The sequence below is a fragment of the Diaphorina citri genome, unplaced genomic scaffold (assembly GCF_000475195.1).
Source record: "Diaphorina citri unplaced genomic scaffold, Diaci psyllid genome assembly version 1.1 scaffold411, whole genome shotgun sequence".
NCBI lineage: Eukaryota > Metazoa > Arthropoda > Insecta > Hemiptera > Psyllidae > Diaphorina > Diaphorina citri.
Window position 1 is genome coordinate 167,602 of NW_007377846.1, and position 22,968 is coordinate 190,569.

General features: G+C 36.6%; 1 protein-coding gene across 1 annotated transcript in view; it reads right to left on the minus strand.

The window, feature by feature from the left end:
- Positions 1 to 22,968, minus strand: part of LOC103508577 (ribosomal protein S6 kinase alpha-5-like) — a 122,714-nt gene that overhangs the window by 91,258 nt on the left and 8,488 nt on the right. The window contains 1 exon segment of the mRNA XM_026823149.1: positions 6,562 to 6,780. Coding sequence (XP_026678950.1) covers positions 6,562 to 6,780 — 219 coding nt within the window.

The window sequence follows — 22,968 nt, forward strand, 5'->3', positions numbered from 1 at the left end:
GGCCTTGAATAAAAGAATAACGACAGAAATCACTTTGTAGCTTTGTACTGAACTCAAAAGTACGATATAGAATATTCATTGATTAATAAAAGATGTTGAAACTAGGACAACTAATTAAACTTGTAAATTAAAATGACCTAATTCCTCTGACAGTCATGTTTTTTCAGTGCTACGAAATAACGGCGGCGATAAATCACTGCCACACTATTTTTGGCTGTTTATGTCCTCTGCCATGAGCAATTTTTGGTCTCATTCGCCCTATGCTATGGTATATCGTCAGCGATAGGTATATACCTAGGTACACATGGCAGTGAAGGTGCTGAAAAAAAGCTCCTTCTAATTGCTCATTAGGCCAGGCAAAACGGTCACTTTTAGTACAGTCACAAGGGTCGCTATTAGGCCGTTTGTTTTGTTTTTCGCCCATGATTTATTGTTTGTTTGTTTTGTTCCTCATCCGTCATCTACCTTCATGTATACGACGTCACTCATACTGCCTCACTCTATAACTCTACTCATAATACGTACCTCACTAACTCCATAACTCACCTCTCATTTACATATTTTCATATATTTTTTTCAAGAGGATTGAACAAGTTAATATTATTGAAAACTCATAGTGCCCTGATCCTCATAAAAATGCTTTTGGTAAAAAGAAATAAAAATACTTGGAACCGCAGAACAATACTCGATAAGAACATATAAGTTACTTCTATCTAATAAGAATCCTAATATAATCCAATTTCGAATTCATGGTGCCCTAATTGGAATGCTTCTGGCAAATACGAGTAATATACTCCTAAAAAATACCCCAATATCCCCAAACTCATAGCACCCTAATAGAAATTCTCTTGCTACACTTCGGGGGACCTTCCAATTCTATTGTATCTCCATTAACTATCACTAAAATGTAGGACCTTCTCTCTCTATCACTAATTCCAAGCAGACTCTCGGACACACAAAACTCTCCTTATCTCTCTCTAGCCGTCCTTGTCAGAAATGCAGGTTGGCTTGAGGCTATTCTCCGAATCAGGTGAGCTGCAATGACTGCCATATAACATATTATACAGCTATCAAGTGGTATATAACAGAACGATATAGTAAATATACATAGCACATATAACTTATTAAATACAGCTATAACTTGCCATATAGGGAACGATTTAGTCAATATTGGTATACAATGTACATAGAATAAACAACTTATTGAATATATAACATGGTATATAGGGAAAGATATAGCCAATATATTACATAGGATACCTGTGCTACCATTAGCTACCCACCCAAGTGACTCCACACTGGTGATATGTATATTTTCAATTAGTTTGCTGTGCTCATTTGACACTTGATGATAATCCTCTATTGCAGGTTTACGTCGTAGTATACTTGGACTTGGAAATGGCATCGTCTCTACACTCTTCAAGTCTGCTGTACTTATGTACGTACGTGCAATTCTATTGAGAATGTCCAAAGTTCGGAGATTTTATGACCCAAAGAGGAGTCATTGAATAGAGATATAATTCTAGATTTACGAATAAATGGGTTAAATATATTTTTGAAATGTTTACAAACACTTTTAACCCATTCAAAATCTAGCGTTATATATTTATTAAGTCCTTTTTGGAAGATTATAAGTCTCCTTAGTGAAATCTCGGATTAATTGATTAGTAAAAACCGTCATTCAACGAAGCATTTACAACCGCCATCATATTAGAATATTAATTAAAATTCTGTTCTTTTTGGACACGAGGTGTCACTGTGACCTAATTCGATCTTTGGTGAATTTCATTACTCTAATGGCAAAATTTCAAGAGTCGTCAGCTCCCATGGCGTAGTGGTCACTGCACTCGCCTTGCACGCGGGAGACCCGGGTTCGATTCCCGGCGGGGTCAAGAAATTTGTATCATGCAAATGATTGATCCCGTGACTGGCTGTTGCGGGGCCCACTCAGCCTCGTGAGGAAAATGAGTAGCTATGACATGTACATAAATGCGCATAGCGACCGGTGCCAGCATGGTAGGTAAACATTGGTTGTTAGGATTATTCAGATACTTATTGGGAAAAATCCTACAATGCTGCAGTGAGCACCAAAGTTGTGACATAATAACACAAAGAAATTGCATTTACATTACATTTACAAAATTTCAAGAGTCCTTGAAGAAATAAAAGGATTCCACAAATCGGATACTATCCATGGTGTACATTTTCGCAACGTAATAAAAAGGTCAGACCGGATACGTTTGGAAAGGTAACATAATTCTTCGGTCACACACTACGCTCCTAACAAAACATATCATGGACGATGTAGGAGAATATGGCAATTGACCTTGCCAGTACGTAGCCATTAGAGTAATGAAATTATGAAAATGATAGCAAAAGGAAAATGAGATATAAATTTGATGATAATCCTCTATTGCAGGTTTGCGTCGTAGTACACTTGGACTTGGGAATGGCATCGTCTCTACACTCTTCAAGTCTGCTGTACTTATGTACGTACGTGCAATTCTATTGAGAATGTCCAAAGTTCGGAGATTTTATGACCCAAAGAGGAGTCATTGAATAGAGATATAATTCTAGATTTACGAATAAATGGGTTAAATATATTTTTGAAATGTTTACAAACACTTTTAACCCATTCAAAATCTAGCGTTATGTATTTATTAAGTCCTTTTTGGAAGATTATAAGTCTCCTTAGTGAAATCTCGGATTAATTAATTAGTAAAAACCGTCATTCAACGAAGCATTTACAACCGCCATCATATTAGAATATTAATTAAAATTCTGTTCTTTTTGGACACGAGGACTTTAGAACAGTAGGACTGAGCTGGAGAGCATCAACAACCTGGAGATACATCTGGAGAAATCATGGCCAAACGTGATTCTAATGGAAAACATTGAATCCTGTGCTCAAACTGAATAGGAGTTAGCACTGGTGAAAACAATATTGCGTATATCTGAAATCTAAATTAGTTTGCCAGTGTTGACAAGTTTGGCAGTAGTGTTCATGATACGGGGAATATTCGCCAGGTTCGCTAATCCATTGTGAAGTCTGCGCGCAGTGACTAGAGTACTAGACAATCTAGACATGTATTTGAGGTCCATATTGGTAGAGGACGCAGAGGTTTAGACAAAATAAAGAAAGTGAATAACAATATTCATTCTGATAACAGTGAAAACGAAGTGAACAATGCATATTCAATTGTAGCACTTGAAAATCGTGAAATGTGGTCTAATAAGGCAAAGATTAGACGCACTTACTCGTAAATCGGGTTACAGATCATGAAATGTCTAAAAAGAAAAAAGAGAAAGCTCGATAAAAATAAGTAGGACGCTCTGTTTCGGGAGAAGGAGTAAATATTACGTCTCATTGAAGCAACCCAAATAAAAAAAATCCCTCACACCTGCTCCAGCGTTTTCACAATACTTTGAAAGTTTCCCTTTGCTCCAAACAAAACTTTCTCAACTGTTTGGAAAAAGAACACTATCGAAAAATCGAGAAAAATGATTTGAAAAACAATCTTTTTTCAAAGGTTTAGAATTAGATGGAAATTTCATTTAATGACATACTTGGGGAAAACTGTGAAAGGAAGCCCACTCAATAATCGCAAAGAGTTATTTACGTACACCCACGCGAACTTGACTTGTAAAGTACAAAGGAAAATCATTTTCCTAGAAAGAAATAAGCAACTTGGGAAAAATGATGAAAAGGCAATGGAAAACAAAATGCAAAAATGTTTCTGGATTTTTCTCGAGACCCTCCCACCATTCTGTTTTCCAAAGATCTGAATTTTCATTTTTATCCCGGAGAAAAGAGAAAAATAATGATAAAGTACATATTGGTCGAGCAGAAAGACTACTCATGGAAAATGATGATAATGTTGATAAAGAAGAACTTCTCAACAAGCAATTGAAGGAAAAAAGTGCCTCATAAAACCAGAAGTAGAGGAGAGTGACTAGATAAGAATGAAGAAAAAATATTACTAGTATCTACGTTCGTTATAATTAAAATTAATTTTAATTGTGTTAAGTATGAATGCATGTCACTACTATTGTTCCCAAATTCCCATTAAAGAACTTCGCTACCACTTGACTTGGACTTCGGGACTCGAATAGTTTGCATCGTTTCCTGGCATTGGAAATTCATTGTCATCAGTGATAAACTGTTCTTCAAACTCCGCAAGTTCTTCAAACTTCACACAAAGGTTATGATGCATCATACCTAGGATGTAATCGCTCTCATCACAGAATCACGATTCTTGCATTGGAAAACCGTCCATCATCTGAGCAGAACCATAACAATTAATGAAATCAGAAACATTGTCTTCACAAACATTTTCCCATACCCAACGTAACGTTAGATCGAGAATTCGCTGTTATTTTCAAGACATCGGACCACAAGATTTGCTTTCTTTGTAGATTCTTCTTTCTTCATTAGTTTAGAATGAGGATAGTTATTTTGAATACAAAACTTGAATGGGGAAAAAAAAACTGTGATAACTACATTCCGTATGGGACGCAAAAAAAGCAACTTTCGGAACTACTTTCAAGCATTTCTATTCAGATCACTGTTGCAGCTTTGGTGACATGTGGAATTGTACTGTCTTTGAAAATAATGAGAAGTTCGGGCAAATAAAAGGTGATCTACTTTCAGTGTTGATTGGTTCTAACTTTCAAGTTACATATTATATGCCGTGAGAAATGATGCATTGAGAGCTACTCTATGCCGAAAAGAACCCACTTTAGTATGAAATATAAATATGTCATCTATTACCAAGCTGTAAAGTTCTCTTACTGACAAAATTATTCAGAAACCCAAAAACTTTCAGGTGTTATGCATTGAAAGAGATAAAGATGTTATCAGCGCAACGGTGGATAAAGAAGTAAAGATTGCAGTCCTAATTTACAGAATATCATTTTGGAACTTCGAATAGTTATTTTTGAACGTAGACCAATAAATTAAAATCCGAGTTGAAATCTGTAAATGTCTACTGATGTCAGTAGCACCGTTGTCTGTTACATGTGGTTCTTAGTGGTCACTTTGAACTCTAATCGAGCTAAACATAATTATGTTTACTTTTCCAACATGTTGCAAACAAGTACATGTATTGGAAATTTTACAGACGTAAGTATTACATTTAATAGATCTTCAACAATATTATTTACTGTATAAGGTAGCCAATCCAATAACAATGAAAAAATCTCCAAGTTATTTGTTTGTGCATGACTGAATATTGATCATTAAACACTACTGGTTGCAAATTAAGAGAGAGAGAGAGAGAGAAAAGGGAGAGAGGAGAGAGAGAAAAGTTTTCCAAACTGAATATTTAAACTGTGCAATAAACACAGAGAGAGGTGGAGAGATGAAGAGAAGGAACTGCGAAACTTTGTTAGAATTAAAAACAAAAAAGAAAAACTCTCCTTGGGAAAGACGCAAGACGAAGGGAAAGAAGAAATACCTTTGCATATTGTTGTCGTTTTAATTCATATTTTGTTCCAGTGAAAAATTAATTATGCAATTTCTTTTTCCGAGAACATGCTTAACAATGTCACGAAGAACCTCAAATTGCTGAATATTACGATCTGAAAGGGTTTTGAAATCGAGGAAACGTTGCACAATGTTGCACCACTAATGAACGCAACAAAAGATGAAAGAGATCTTTTATCAGAAAAGAGAGATTAGAAGGGTGAACACTGAACATGAACATGTGAACAAGCTGATCCCTACGGTTGAGGAAGGTTTAGGGAAGGAAATTAATCGTGCTGTAGGTTACTTAGTTACTTACTGTATTCGAGAAAATAAAACGCAATACAATAATATGAGAATAAAAGTGCAATATGGCACACAAAGCTGAATAAAAGTCAACACAGGAGTACAAAGGGTCCACATCGGTAGGATCGAAAACCATAATCAGTCCAAGAACATCTTTAAGCTGATATGAAGGGTCCAAATACTGTTACTGGCACCTGACCCGAGAACATGCTTAACAATGTCACGAAGAACCTCAAATTGCTAAATATTACGATCTGAAGGGGTTTGAAATCGAGGAAACGTTGCACAATGTTGCACCACTAATAAACGCAACAAAAGATGAAAGAGATCTTTTTATCAGAAAAGAGAGATTAGAAGGGTGAACATGTGAACACGCTGATCCCTACGGTTGAGGAAGGTTTAGGGAAGGAAATTAATCGTGCTGTAGGTTATTTAGTTACTTAATGTATTCGAGAAAATAAAACGCAATACAATAATATGAGAATAAAAGTGCAAAATGGCACACAAAGCGGAATAAAAGTCAACACAGGAGTACAAAGATTCCACATCGGTAGGATCGAAAACCATAATCAGTCCAAGAACATCTTTAAGCTGATATGAAGGGTCCAAATACTGTTACTGGCACCTGATTCGGTCAAAAGTAATAGCTTGTACAGAAAAGTGATCCCCGAACCGCATTTCTTGTGATTTTCTCCAGTGGTTTTGTGCGAAATTTGTGGTTTTGTGTCGTCGTTACCAATAGATGTTGAACAAAAATACAAAAAAGACCAAAGAAACAAAAGGAGACTTACCTAATATCAAATGTAACTTGGCATCCGTTTGGAACGCATAGTGTAATGTGACTAAGAAGGGTGACTGTCTCACAGCCTCGAGGACTTGTCGTTCGGTTTTGGTGTGCTCTGTGGTTTTCTTCTTTTGGACGATGGTCGCTTTCTTCAGGACCTTCATCGCGTACAGGCGTCCGTTGTCGACGCCGCCTTTCTTTCGGACCAGAAACACTTTCCCGTAAGCTGAAACAGAGAGGAAATCAGGTCATTAGATGAAAAGCTGTCATAAAATCTATTAGCATCAGAAAATTTTAATTTTTCATCAGAATCTTTACACGAAAGTCATCTAAAGGATAAAAGTCGTCTAAAGGATCCATGAAAGCATGTCCTAAATTGTCCTTGGTGTTGGTAAAAGGCAGAGTCACCGACTATTCAAGAAAAAATCAGGTCATTAGATGAAAAGCTGTCATAAAATCTATTAACATCAGAAAATTTTAATTTTTCATCAGAATCTTTACACAAAAGTCATCTGAAGGATAAAAGTCGTCTAAAGGATCCATGAAAGCATGTCCTAAATTGTCCTTGGTGTTGGTAAAAGGCAGAGTCACCGACTATTCAAGTCGTCTCTGTGACCTAATTCGATCTTTGGTGAATTTCATTACTCTAATGGCAAAATTTCAAGAGTCCTTGAAGAAATAAAAGGATTCCACAAATCGGATACTATCCATGGTGTACATTTTCGCAACGTAATAAAAAGGTCAGACCGGATACGTTTGGAAAGGTAACATAATTCTTCGGTCACACACTACGCTCCTAACAAAACATATCATGGACGATGTAGGAGAATATGGCAATTGACCTTGCCAGTACGTAGCCATTAGAGTAATGAAATTATGAAAATGATAGCAAAAGGAAAATGAGATATAAATTTGATGATAATCCTCTATTGCAGGTTTGCGTCGTAGTACACTTGGACTTGGGAATGGCATCGTCTCTACACTCTTCAAGTCTGCTGTACTTATGTACGTACGTGCAATTCTATTGAGAATGTCCAAAGTTCGGAGATTTTACTGCAAACATAAATAATGTTAACATAATTGCAAATTATATTCAAATGATGGGTAATAAAGATGCAAAACTAGCAACAGAAGCACACAGGCAGCTGCTAACTGAATCTTAGAATATCTACATGAAATTGCGAGACACTGGAGACAAGACGAAGAATGCAGAACGAAGCAAACACCCTGTGGCAAGAATATTATCGCCAGAAAAACTCCAGGAGGCCTCAGCACTTTAGGAAACAATGGCTGGAGTTTAAGTCGTCTAAACCAATACACTGGGAAGTTATGTGGGACGGCAACACAATGTAGACAAGAGAGGAGACCGGAGGAGCTATCGATTTGGCGGAGAAAACGATGTCTTTCCGCGTATGAAATGAAATGTTTCGTTTCGCTAACTGTATATGATATATATGATAGTATAAGATTATTCAGATACTTATTGGGAAAAATCCTACAATGCTGCAGTGAGCACCAAAGTTGTGACATAATAACACAAAGAAATTGCATTTAATTTACATTTACAAAATTTCAAGAGTCCTTGAAGAAATAAAAGGATTCCACAAATCGGATACTATCCATGGTGTACATTTTCGCAACGTAATAAAAAGGCGAATTTGACTTTGTTAACACATGTAAAATGTTCTACAATATTACCTTATTACCTATACATAACATTATGTTCAACAATATTATACATAATATTAATTATATATATTCCAATTATTCCACAATGTCAACTAGCAACTGCCACTACTAGCAGTAAATGAGTCATCCACTATGTCCGCGCCATGAAGACATTGTCGGCATAGTCAGAGTTCCTTCTCCCCTCCAAACCCCTCTCACCACAAACACCATCACTGTACCACAATCAGCAAACAAAGCTGCTGATGAAATAAAAACACAAGAGGAAAAGAAGAACACGAAAAAGGGTGAAGTGATAACGATGCCAGAAATGATAGAATTGGTGGAAAGGGGAATGAAGGAAGTGGATGAAAGAGGGGGAGAAGAAAGGATATGAAGAATTGGAAGGACCCAATTTTAGGAAGACCACGTGGGGAATGTAAGGGTGTGAGCCCCAGTTCCGGCCCCCCATCCCCCCCAAACGACACGTGACTTTGTTTCTCACAAGATTTTGCCACTTTGCCAGTGACGCCATTGTTCTCCCTGTGAGAAACAATTAACGGAACGAACTCTTTATTGATGTTTAAGTGTTCCACATATACTTTTTTTTTTTTTTTATTGAGTCGTTAACATGCTAATGCTACTCGTGGTGTACCGAATCAAATGGGAGCGAATCTGTTTCGAGACCGAAGCAGATTCGGTGACGAGATAATTGCTGACTTTGTTAGAAAAAAAAAAAATCGGCTGAAGATGCTAATTTGCTTTTATTTTGTCGGTTTTTACTTTTTTTCACTTTCCCATCTCTCATTGTTAAAAAATTGCTGCAATTTTTCAGATTTTTTTTTTTTTTTTTTTTTTTTTTTTTTTTTTTTTTTTTTTTTTTTTTTTGCTACTGTGCTGTGGGAATAAACTTTTGGAATTTCAAAGGATTAGAATTCGAAAACGTACCTCCTCTTATGTAACTATTGATGACAAGAAAGTGAGAATCTATTGAAAGGCTCCAAATACTGCAAAAGGCCTTGAATAAAAGAATAACGACTGAAATCACTTTGTAGCTTTGTACTGAACTCAAAAGTACGATCCAGAATATTCATTGATTAATAAAAGATGTTGAAACTAGGACAACTAATTAAACTTGTAAATTAAAATGACCTAATTCCTCTGACAGTCAAGGTGTGCTTCTGTTGCTAGTTTTGCATCTTTATTACCCATCATTTGAACATAATTTGCAATTATGTTAACATTATTTATGTTTGCAGTTGGAAACTTGCAGATGGTCATAAGTTTTGTGTTTTGTTTGTGTTGGTATTTTCCTTGTACTTTTCCTTATGTCAGCTTTGGTATGGAATATCGTATTTTCTATTCGTTTTGCACTTACGGTTTCATGTATTTTGTTCATCCAAGTAGCCAACTTGACTACTTTTATCAGTCTTCCTTTTGAAGTATTGATGTTAGTGCTTAATCATTGTTGCGTTGGTTTCAAGTGATTTTTATCTGGTTTCGATGATAGTTTTGCAGCCTTAATGTTGTGTCTACTTGAAAGTCTTGATGCTTCAAAATTTTGCCACCACCTTGTTTCATTCCTGCACATACGTATAAGTTAAATAGGTATCAGTCTTCCTTTTGAAGTCTTGATGTTAGTGCTTAATCATTGTTGCGTTGGTTTCAAGTGATTTTTATCTGGTTTCGATGATAGTTTTGCAGCCTTTAATGTTGTGTCTACTTGAAAGTCTTGATGCTTCAAAATTTTGCCACCACCTTGTTTCATTCCTGCACATACGTATAAGTTAAATAGACGAGCAGTTAGAGAAAATATGGAACGATGATTGTGGCGTATTGTAGTTTTTGTTTCACATATTTTTTGTTCATGTACGTATTGTTCATAAGAAATATGTGGATGATATTTGATATGGAAATGAAATCCACTCTTGTGCCCGTATCATGTTTTGTTTATTGACAAAGAGGCAGCTTCGTATCTGAAGTGGTTTGCATTTCAAGTATCACCTCGGAGGTAAATTGATAAAACTGTTGGTGTTGAAATTCCAGATTGATTGTAATCAGGATGGGGATAAACGGATAAAAAGGATTTGTTATTTATTTTTTACTTTAAAATCTTCAAAGTGATATGGTAAAACATACAAACGCCGAATATTATGAGATGTCTAAACAACGTTATTGTTTCAAACATTGATGTCATCCCAACAAATTTCGGTGTGAAATAAATCCTCCCCCTTGTTACAGAAGGTAAAGTGACGGAGCCGTTACCATGCATGTTGAATAATTTACCATCATGTCTTCTCTTAACTTTCAGTTTTGTTTCCCCGGCTGCACTGTGGATGATATTTGATATGGAAATGAAATCCACTCTTGTGCCCGTATCATGTTTTGTTTATTGACAAAGAGGCAGCTTCGTATCTGAAGTGTGATCAAGCACTTAATTGCTTTGAATACGAAATCGCTAACTGAATCTAAAGAAAACACACAAGTTAAATAGACGAGCAGTTAGAGAAAATATGGAACGATGATTGTGGCGTATTGTAGTTTTTGTTTCACATATTTTTTGTTCATGTACGTATTGTTCATAAGAAATATTTGATATGGAAATGAAATCCACTCTTGTGCCCGTATCATGTTTTGTTTATTGGCAAAGAGGCAGCTTCGTATCTGAAGTGTGATCAAGCACTTAATTGCTTTGAATACGAAATCGCTAACTGAATCTAAAGAAAACACACATCGAAACATTTATAAGACCAAAGAGTCCGAAGACTATGTACCTATATCTTGGAAGTCTTAGAACAAATTATTTATTCATTTTAAGTGGAATTTTAGCTATGACATTAGCATTAGCAGTGTCAATATTTCTTGCATTGTTACTTGTTTTGTATTGTAAGACTCCAAGACACTTAGCATCATCAAATTCATCAGAAAATTGTCTCGAGTATTTCATCAGACACTTGGACTAGAACAAAATGCTACTTAGTCGTGCTTCATATTGTACAGATGGTCTCCGTATACCGTTACAATGCATCTTGTAGTTCACAGAAGCAAATCTCAAGTGTTAATTACATTAACAAGAAGCAGAAGTGCATTGAGATTGTCCTTAGATCTTCATTTCAGTGGACTACAAATGAGATCATTATCAGCATGCTATCAAACTTTTTTCTGTATTTTTTGTTTCAGCTACAATAATTAAGTTTACATCTAAAGTTATTTCCTCTGAACCCTTTCTCTCTTTCTGTTTCTCTTTCCGTCTCTCTTTTTCTGTCTGTCTGTCTCTCTTGCTCTCCTCTCTTACTATCTCTCTCTCTCTCCTTGCATTATCAAGTTGTCAGTGAGTTGAGTTACTTGTTTACTTCCTACATTGTGTATTGTATGTGTAGGAATAATACAATTGTTTCGTTGAATTCAATTTGAACATTGCTGCTTCTGTTTGTGTATATTAACCTTTTTTGCTGTGAACATCGTTGCGTACATTTGTGAGGTCAAAGGTCAGTTTGTTTCATTTGGTAGGTATGGTTTGTTTGATTTGATAGGTTTGGTCAGCTGTTTATACGTTAGTGTAGGTCTCTATGGAATTCCTTATCTTCTGACGTAGTCGGTGTAGGTTTGTTTTTACTTATTGTGTAACAAGGGGGAGGATTTATTTCACACCGAAATTTGTTGGGATGCCATCAATGTTTGAAACAATAACGTTGTTTAGACATCTCATAATATTCGGCGTTTGTATGTTTTACCGTTTGTATGTTTGTATGTTTTACCATATATCACTTTGAAGATTTTAAAGTAAAAATAAATAACAAATCCTTTTTTATCCCCATCCTGATTACAATCAATCTGGAATTTCAACACCAACAATTTTATCAATTTACCTCCGAGGTGATACTTGAAATGCAAAGAGATTCCATGACACAGAGTTCGAACAAAATGTGCTGAGCAAAGTAAAAACAAACCTACACCGACTACGTCAGAAGATAAGGAATTCCATAGAGACCTACACTAACGTATAAACAGCTGACCAAACCTACCAAATCAAACAAACCATACCTACTAAATGATGGAACAAACTGACCTTTGACCTCACAAATGTACGCAACGATGTTCACAGCAAAAAAGGTGAATATACACAAACAGAAGCAGCAATGTTCAAATTGAATTCAACGAAACAATTGTATTATTCCAACACATACAATACACAATGTAGGAAGTAAACAAGTCTTGTTTGGAGCAGACTTGGTAGGAGATTTCAGTGTTTCATGACTATGTTTCTTATACCAAGTGGGATAGGTTTTATGTGTTTGTTTTCTCTTCTTTTTCATCGCTGTTTGCGCCTAAAGTTCTTTCTTTGTTGGCGTGATTTGTTTCAATTTCTAAGAATGTATCTACAGATGATTATTTCTTGCCGTTTGTTTTCTATGGAAGGGATCCATTAAGGTTTGATGGTTATCTCTATTACCTATCTAGTAGATGGATATCGAAACTGAAATTAATTCGATAAAGAAAGCGAACGAGCGAAGGAAAGAGCTGGGAAAAATCCATACGGTTTCTGCGTGCTTCACTTTAAATCGACCTAATACATAGTGCATTATAATGAAAATAGGTGGAACACAATATACCACCATCATGAAATATGTAAAAAATAATAGCATCAATATTCTCATGAAATGGACACGAGGACTTTAGAACAGTAGGACTGAGCTGGAGAGCATCAACAACCTGGAGATACATCTGGAGAAATCATGGCCAAACGTGATTCTAATGGAAAACATTGAAACCTGTGCTCAAACCGAATAGGAGTTAGCACTGGTGAAAACAATATTGCATATATCCGAAATCTAAATCAGTTTGCCAGTGTTGACAAGTTTGGCAGTAGTGTTCATGATACGGGGAATACTCGCCAGGTTCGCTAATCCATTGTGAAGTCTGCGCGCAGTGACTAGACAATCTAGACATGTATTTGAGGTCCATATTGGTAGAGGACGCAGAGGTTTAGACAAAATAAAGAAAGTGAATAACAATATTCATTCTGATAACAGTGAAATCGAAGTGTACAATGCATATTCAATTGTAGCACTTGAAAATCGTGAAATGTGGTCTAAAAAGGCAAAGATTAGACGCACTTACTCGTAAATCGGGTTACAGGTCATGAAATGTCTAAAAAGAAAAAAAGAGAATGCTCGATAAAAATAAGTAGGACGCTCTGTTTTGGGAGAAGGAGTAAATATTACGTCTCATTGAAGCAATCCAAGTAAAAAAATCCCCCACACCTGCTCCAGCGTTTTCACAATACTTTGAAAGTTTCCCTTTGCTCCAAACAAAACTTTCTCAACTGTTTGGAAAAAGAACACTATCGAAAAATCGAGAAAAATGATTTGAAAAACAATCTTTTTTCAAAGGTTTAGAATTAGATGGAAATTTCATTTAATGACATACTTGGGGAAAACTGTGAAAGGAAGCCCACTCAATAATCGCAAAGAGTTATTTACGTACACCCACGCGAACTTGACTTGTAAAGTACAAAGGAAAATCATTTTCCTAGAAAGAAATAAGCAACTTGGGAAAAATGATGAAAAGGCAATGGAAAACAAAATGCAAAAATGTTTCTGGATTTTTCTCGAGACCCTCCCACCATTCTGTTTTCCAAAGATCTGAATTTTCATTTTTATCCCGGAGAAAAGAGAAAAATAATGATAAAGTACATATTGGTCGAGCAGAAAGACTACTCATGGAAAATGATGATAATGTTGATAAAGAAGAACTTCTCAACAAGCAATTGAAGGAAAAAAGTGCCTCATAAAACCAGAAGTAGAGGAGAGTGACTAGATAAGAATGAAGAAAAAATATTACTAGTATCTACGTTCGTTATAATTAAAATTAATTTTAATTGTGTTAAGTATGAATGCATGTCACTACTATTGTTCCCAAATTCCCATTAAAGAACTTCGCTACCACTTGACTTGGACTTCGGGACTCGAATAGTTTGCATCGTTTCCTGGCATTGGAAATTCATTGTCATCAGTGATAAACTGTTCTTCAAACTCCGCAAGTTCTTCAAACTTCACACAAAGGTTATGATGCATCATACCTAGGATGGTAAAATTGTAGAAAATCCCAACAAAAAATGTGTTGCAAGCACTTAAACTTTGGTGTACGATATCATCATCCCTTTTAGAAATAAACCCCCAGAAATATCGACTTACGGGATATTTAGCAAATTTCAATGCCTCCGAGGTTGGAAAGAAGTTCGCCCAATCAGAAGAGCCCGGAAAGAAACTGATCCTACAAACAATTTATGTAGAAACATTCAGTGCGGTCCGCTATTGGTCTGAGGTGAATGGTTACAAATCATTTCCGCCAAGGAAATGCCTCATAAATTGTGGCAGGTCTTTTGCGTGTTAACTTGGGCCAATAGAAATCAGAACGTTCCTTTAAATTAATGATTGATTGGTCAATAATGAAATGATGAGACACAAAAATTCAGAACCAATTAAGCAATTTGAATTTTCAAAAGGTTGATATTGATAATGTTGATATAATGGGACTTTTTAGTCGCCGACATCGGCAGTATAAATGAGTTAATTTAATAATCAAGATTAGAATTTAAATATTTATTTTATACTGCACATTATGTAGAAGCTTGCCTGACTAATTAAGCAGTTAGCATTTCATATTATTGGATTTATCACCTGAGGAGAGCATCACTACGACATTCCCCAATTACACTTTTTGGCCATTATATCATTAATTAACGAAATGTCAAAAATTGAAAATCGGCACTGGATTCCAAGAGAAGAATCAATTCCTAATTAAAGAACGTCTTAATTGCATCCGTATCAAGTTTAGTCATCAGGTATAATATTATGATTCTGCTTTTTAGGCATTGATGAATCCGAAAAACTAATGAGCATACTTAAACTGAAACCACACGGCATGCTGGCAAACCACTTGGCTTCAGTTAAACCGTTAGGCTGGATTTTCATTCGGTTTTTTGTGTATTTTTATAAGTTTTAGATTTTAGATGGTAAGGTTCATAATTATGGGTACTCGTCATTAAAAGGGGAATAGGATATGAGGATTTTTTTACAGTCTGGTGATTTTGTAGTTTTGTTTTTAGAAATGAGGAGATTGTACATTGAATTCTTATACAGACATGACACATATTCAATGGATTTCAAAAATAAGTGATCAACAATCACAAACTGCAACAAAGCTCTGAAATTTTGGTTTGAGTTGCACAGGGGAAAAATTGGGATCTTCATTCTAAACTGACGACTGACGAGATGTGAATATTGACAAGTCCGTTCAACTCATCAATTTTTAATCCAATCACGAATCATCAAAACATTAATCATCTTCGTTTTGGATAGGTCAACAATATTATTGTCCTTGGACCTACAGGTGTACGACCAGTGGATTCATGTGTGTTACTTGAACTGCGTATAAGATATGAGGACATACACAAAGCACATGCTCTTATCACAAAAAAGCATCGATTCCTGACATGTTAGATGTTATATAGGAGCTGAATATTCCGAATATGATTGTCAATCAAATCAGACTTCTCGAAAACGAGACTGAAACAATCAACACCTGAGCTGATTAAAATTTGAAAATTCCAATTAGTAGACAAAAATTTGACGTCAAATCAGTGACTTAATTAGGTCTACCCAAAGGAACCAGACAGACAGTTTTGCAAATCAATCGCCATTTTGAATAGGACAATGAGTCTGCTGTATTGTGTACAAAGAAACGAGGCGGTGATTTAACAGTACATTCCGATTTCATTTAACATTACATTAACATCTCATCAGTCATTGTACTGGAAAATAAAACCACTGACTCAATGCCCTTTCGATCAAACTGAGACAAGTGGAATGATTCAATCAATACAGTATGGATTCCGTTGAGGCGTGCATAAATGATTTTTGAGGGATCTAATAAATTGACACCCTGCGCTTTACCTTTGGAGTGACTCTTTCAATATTTGTATGGCACTACACTTCTCTTCTAAGCTTCCATTTCAATGCTGGAGCAACACTGCAAACTTCTCGTTTTCCATTTCCACCATAGTAATTGGATGTCTGGCATGGGACCCGAAAGTCAATCTCATATACGTGGCAAGAAACTCAAGAAATCTATTCTTATAAAACGACACAAGTTCAACTGCACTTGATTTTGACACCAGGGTCATCAAATTCGAAGAACAATCGGACAAACTCGACAAGGAATTCCCAGAGTTCAAACATCCAGATGACATCACCGAAGTTGACAAAGAAGTCACCACAAACCTCGAAGCCAAAGGGATTATTGACTCGGATTTTATATGTTTTAGGTTATTGAACGATGTGCACATAGCATTGTATAGCGAGGAACTGCTCCAGCCAATGACCCCCCACTCATAGCACCAAGGCCGTCTCTTATGACCCCATCAATGTTGGACTCAACGTTAGATTATGAGATCAGCTGATCCGTGTTGTAAAAAGTAAACACACTCAAGACATAAAAACTCGTACGGTGTTACAACATACCGGATGACCCATGTTGTCCTAGACTTGGAACTTGAAAACGTAGAAGAGATGGCAACCTTTGGTTCAGTAAAGTAACAGCAACCACATGGCAGAGAGCTGATGTGTTTTGGAAGCAAAGCAACAACGGATAAACGGGATTCACACAAACAAAGGATCACACAAAGGAAAGTTTCGCAGAAGTATTCCGAATAGAAATAAACAAGATGAGAATTATTGCCACCAATTGGATCGCCATCGTTTGGAATGGAATGTAATCTTGAAAGGCTGGGGAAATGCAATATCTGAAAAACTAACTGGAACTTTCATCATAAAAATTATATTCGAAGGGTTGTATGTCCAACAGAAGATGTACTTATCCAAATTCCCAAGTTTTGCATTAGTAGACTTTAATCATGTTTCTCTAAGTACATCAACTATAGCAAAACCCTTCTACCACACTGTAAGTAAACGACTATTACACTGGTGTACAACAATTTTATGCTTGTCCTGCGATACTTTATGGTTATTTGATATCACCGGACATCCTTACACAACGCTGTCTTTTCATTGGCCAATACAAACCGAGCAACCTAATGATACAATTTCCTCAGCAAATATGCCGGTGAATATGATTAAACCCTTTACATAATGTTATCTTATGGATTAAGTGTGCTGGGATTAGTTTTGTTTGCATAGAGGAAACAGGCCACTTCAATTTCTCACCTTCAAGTTGAAGCACAATCAGACTGAATAAATGCATTGTTGATTGTTATGAACATTGAATAGGAACATGTGAAGTTTCCTTTGTGGAAGGAACTTGCAGGATAGAGATTAATGCAAATAGTAGAAAGTAAAAATACTAACATATTACCTATACATACATATAAGTTATCTAAGAGTATCTAGATATTCTCTGATTTGGTACTAGAATGGCTCAGAGCACTAGTTGAAGGTGCAGACGATTCTGTTAAGTTACCACAACTGTGGCATGGAAGTACAACATTTCCTTCAGGTCACTTCAGGTGATATAAACGACATTGGAAACTGTTTGAAAAATATGAGATAACATTCTAGCACTGATGACGCAGAGAAATATTATTGACCAGCCAGAGAGATAGACATCAGAAAGGAAAAACCTGACAAGGGATTCATTGTCACAAACATAAAACTCCATGCAGACGGGGGAATCCTTACATGAAGGGGAAAAATACTAAAATTCCCAAGTTTGTAGCAAAGCTTTAAACTTGTAAACATTGTTGGTTTGTTGGCACGAAGCCTCGGCATAACTTTGTGCAGTTGTGTGGCGCAAGTTAATATTATTGCTTTTATTTCTCCATGTAGTCGGAGCAAGTGAATAGCATCTGTAGGAATATAATTGTTGACAAAATAATCTTTTAAATGGGTGGTTTGGTCGTTTGGAACGCCAAGTAGATCGGAACAGGAAATGCTCCTTTATAATTATGACTACAAAAACCTATTTCGTTTGCTGAACTTTTCTTTGAAACTTTCTAGTATCCTTCCGGCGATTACTCTGGCTAGAGCTTTCTTTCTCATGTCTGTAGTGTTTACGATCATGTAATGTTTGTCGGTAATATCAGTGTCGTAGTACCTGTAACCAGTATAGCACAAGAACAAAGCTAACGAGACTAATTCGAAACACTTGAATAGGAGACACAACATAAGAACTAGATACAAAACTAAGGACGCAGACAAGTTCAACTCAATTTGCTCAGACACCAAATGCAACACAAGAACATAACAGCATTCAAAATCCAGTATGCCCCTTCAATTTTCATCGGTGAACACACAACACACAATGGGAAATATAAATCACATGGCATTATTCATACCAAGTTCAAGCCACTTGACTGGACACAACAAATTTCACGTAGGAAAAAAACTGAATTCATAAAATAATGAAGAAGTGAACATCTTGTCATAGATGACACATTTGCCGTCGTAGTTCTAAATGTCACACGGTCCAATCTCAGCAGTGACATTTCGTCCTCACATCAATTAGCATAGAATTAAATAGTACGCTGCAAATGGCAAATCTGGCAACCTTTGAAGGTTTAAACTTTGGGTTTGCAAACTGAAAAAGAGGACATATTCAGAAAGTTAATTGCTCGTTGCCAAATGTTTGTGAAAGTAGATATGTAAGTACACAATGCTCAGCTTGGGAACTTTGAAGATGTTCAAGAGGTGTCTAATGGTTGCTGTTAATTCGAAGACATGGGTAGGTTTTTAGTCCGTCCTTCCTTTATTATTACAATAGTAATAAAAAGGTATAAGGGACGGACTATTGTATTCGCTTCGGTGTCGTCGTCCAATTGAGTTATAAAACTTTAAGCAAATACTGCCATCTCCGGTTTTAAAACACCAAAAACTGCAACTTAAAACTGACCTCCCAATTGAGTTATAAAACTTTAAGCAAATACTGCCATCTCCGGTTTTAAAACACCAAAAACTGCAACTTAAAACTGACCTCCTTACTGTCCCGAAATCGAAGAGCCAGCCGTTCCGAGAACGAACCTTTGTTTAGGACTCTAGTTACTGTCTTCCTTCTTCCCTCAAGTTTTCAAATTTTCAACAAAAACTGCCAAGAGCCCCAAAGTTATCAAAACACCAAAACTGCCATCTCCAGTTGAAAATACCGCACATATGTGTCGATTGAAAAGAGCGGCCAGATATAAATAACACCAGACCTGGTATAAATATAGGTGTTATGATTGAATTACATGTTCTACATTAGGGTTATTAATAGCTACCGCGGTATAACTTCTAGGTTGCGTGTATAAATAACAGAACCAGCTCCTGAGCTCAAATAGTGCACAAAAAATTACAGTCAAGTGCAGAATTTCGAAACAGAAAATAGATTGACGTCAGGATTCATTATCAATATGAAAGAAATTGCCATTAAAAATAGAGAAAAGAAAAGCATTGAAACTAGACAACCAAAGACATTGTATTAAGACAACAATATGAGCTTTTGGTATCTCTATCAACATGAGCTTTTAATTGGTAGTTTGGTACCAACCAGGGGCGTATTTTGGGCCCCTCCTCGGGCTATTGTTTGTTCCTTCACTGTGGGGTATGTGGGACGGAATCTGAAAATTTGGAGCATCCACCCTTCCCTCCCCAACTGAAATGGTTAGGTTAGAATAAAATAAATAACTGAAATGGTTGTCAGGGTAAACGGATGGAAATGTTACCTGTCCTGATTTTTTTGTTCTTGAGTGTACCTAGGTATCTACAGTGCACCTAGATTTCTACAGGGTACCTAGATATCTACCGTATACCTAGGTATTTACAGATTCTACAGTGTACCTAGGTATTTGTACTATTTATATGCAAAGTGCACCAGAAAACATTTCAATTGAACTGATCAGCACTATTTACTCGGTGCTCTAAATTTAATTGATCTTATTTTATACTGGAAGCTCCTAATGAACTTGATAACTTTTAAGCTTTTCTTGCTTTGGATTGGAATCTTTTAAAAGGCTACGATCGATGTAGATTGTAGAAGTTTCCACTAACTGCTCAGTCTTCAGTAGCCTGACTTCCAAAACTGGGGAAAGAGGAGGGGAAAGGGGAAGAGAGGGTTTATGAGGTTTTTTTTACGATTGGTTTAAAACCTAAAATCCGTACACACCATCGGTGAAGGATCGAACGAAGGGAAGAAGAGGGGAGGGAGGGAGAGAGAGAGGAAAGAGGGGAGACGAGTGAAAAAGAAAAGAGGGGGAGAAGGGGAGGAGAGAAAAGGAAAAAGGAGAGAGGGTATTACCTGTAGAGGGGAAGAAACAAATTAAAGAGAGAAAGAAACGCAATAAGAGAAGGCGAGTGTAAACTACTAACACACATACAAGGAGCAAACTCGAGAGAGAGAGAGAGAGAGAGAGAGAGAGAGAGAGAGAGAGAGAGAGAGAGAGAGAGAGAGAGAGAGAGAGAGGAAACTGTATACTGTAAACTTCTCTAGTTTTCTCTGTTCTAGTGATGCTCAGAGAGTTTCTGATACAGTGGAACCTTGATTATTTCAACTAGTTGGGACCGCGGGTCACTTTCTATGATCTTTTCCTCTGATAAGATAGGATATCCTTTGAAAGATAGAAAAAAAACAATGGATTTTGGAGTTGAAATAATCGAGGTTCTACTGTACTTGGTCAACTTCTGTTCTGTACACTTCTAACACAATTCTGAGAGGTGTTCTTAGAACTGTTCTGGGAAGTGTTCTTACTTCTGTACAGTTGTCATCCCGAGTGACCACAAGATCATTGGTACCAGTAGTGTCTCAACTAGTGGACGTTCTTATTCGCTCTGTTGAAGTCTTCATTGGCAGTTACCACTCGGCTTTGGACGCTTTGGTAAACAAGGGTGTCAAACCTCAGTTTGGTCATGAAGGTCATATGTTCCAGACTTTGTCCGTCATGTCAACCATGTATATGGTTTGTTTGATCTATTTCTCTAGGTTTCTCTACAAGGGCACCTATGATTAGAGATATATCTATTGGGAAATTTTACAAGGATGTTTTGGTCGACAGCTCCTAACCTCAGTATTTGGGTGTCACACAATACTGTGTCAATCAAGTCTACACATTAGGTTAGCGTTGTGCTGTGGTCCGTTATCTTTGCTTCAGTCCTCGAATTTCTAAAGGACAAGATAACAAGAACCTGATTATCATGACGATGCTGCTGGGATGCGGTTTGAATTGTATATTTGTATTTATATTTATTTGTATACGTTTGTATTTATCTATATGTTTATATTATTTAGCATCCTATACTCCTATAGGCTCCTTACTAATGAATAATACCAAGGTCTGCAATGATAACACTTTGGAGTATTGCGTCTGATCCGATACACTTTATTCATTCCTCCGTTCGCTTCACTTTTTCTGATAATGTGTTCACACACGAGTCCTAACCGAGCGTTATGTAGGGGAGTGTCTTCTCCTACCTGACACGCTAACGGTCCGAGTGACATAATTACATACTCAGCGTGCCCAATATATCATACTGTGCCATTTATATGGGGACTGCTTAGCCATATGAGTTATAGGTGGACGAGAGTAGTAAGAATAGAAAATAAAAACATGGAACACTTCTGCTTTTGAAGAAGAAGAAGAAGAAGAAGAAAAGAATCTATTAGGCTCAGGGGAGGTCGATGGTATGAAGAACAGACAACAAAAAACGAGGAACATTAAAACCGAAAAGAAACGAGGAACAACTATTCTTACAGCAAAGCAAGACAGAGAGAAGGACGAAAAAATTGTCAATTGAATCATCTACTTTCGATTAGAATAAAAAGAGCAACATCATAATCAAAACCAAAGCCGAAACCCGATTAAGTCCGATGTTACGAAACATCTCCCAGATTGAGTGACATAGTTTTACAAAATGTTGAAATTTTTGCAAATCCACAAATCATAATCGAGCTAATTGAAGTCAAGATACTCGTATCAAGGACGTTGAGAATAATGGAAAGTAGTTGGAATCGAACCCAGGTATCTTCCACTGTATGACGAGTGTCGACCACAAGTGTAAAAACAATGCAAAACCTGAAACTAGCCATTAGGTAATAGCAAAAGTTTACTGGGTGAAGTCAGCAAACAACACAAACACAACTAATGTAATTATAATATTAGTGTGCTGTGCACTACGCTGGCAAATTCAATGACATTTCATGGCAAGCATCCATCACACACGATAAAAGATTCCTTCATACTGTTGTCCATTTGGAGGAATGTGATGCCATTAGTAATATAGTACTGATTTGAATAACTAGATAGGTAATCAGCCAAATTTTCTCACTTTGTTCTTAGATTGCTAGTTGAGCCAAGAGGCTCTAGGACTGTCAGTTTCTAACTCTCTTCTCATGGTCAGTTTTGATTCTTTGGAGTTTTAGCCATGATAGGATTCATACGATAAGACGAACATTGAACAAGCAAAACACAAAGGGAAGAGGTAGGGATTTCAATACAATCACCATCAAGATAATGGTCAAATCAAGTAATCTCTGGCCTATTGGATCGTGATGGCAATTAAGGCCTAATCCTCGCGTCTAAAAATACACAAGTTAATTTCTACATCTATTATTCTGTGTAATTGATAATCGATCTGGATAAGTGGTTATCCAAAACTGCGAATAATTCCTCCTAACAATCCATCCGTATCCATGTATAACCTGTGTATCAAACATCTCACATAATCCGACCCGAGACATTCTGCTTGACCAAACTGCAATTAGG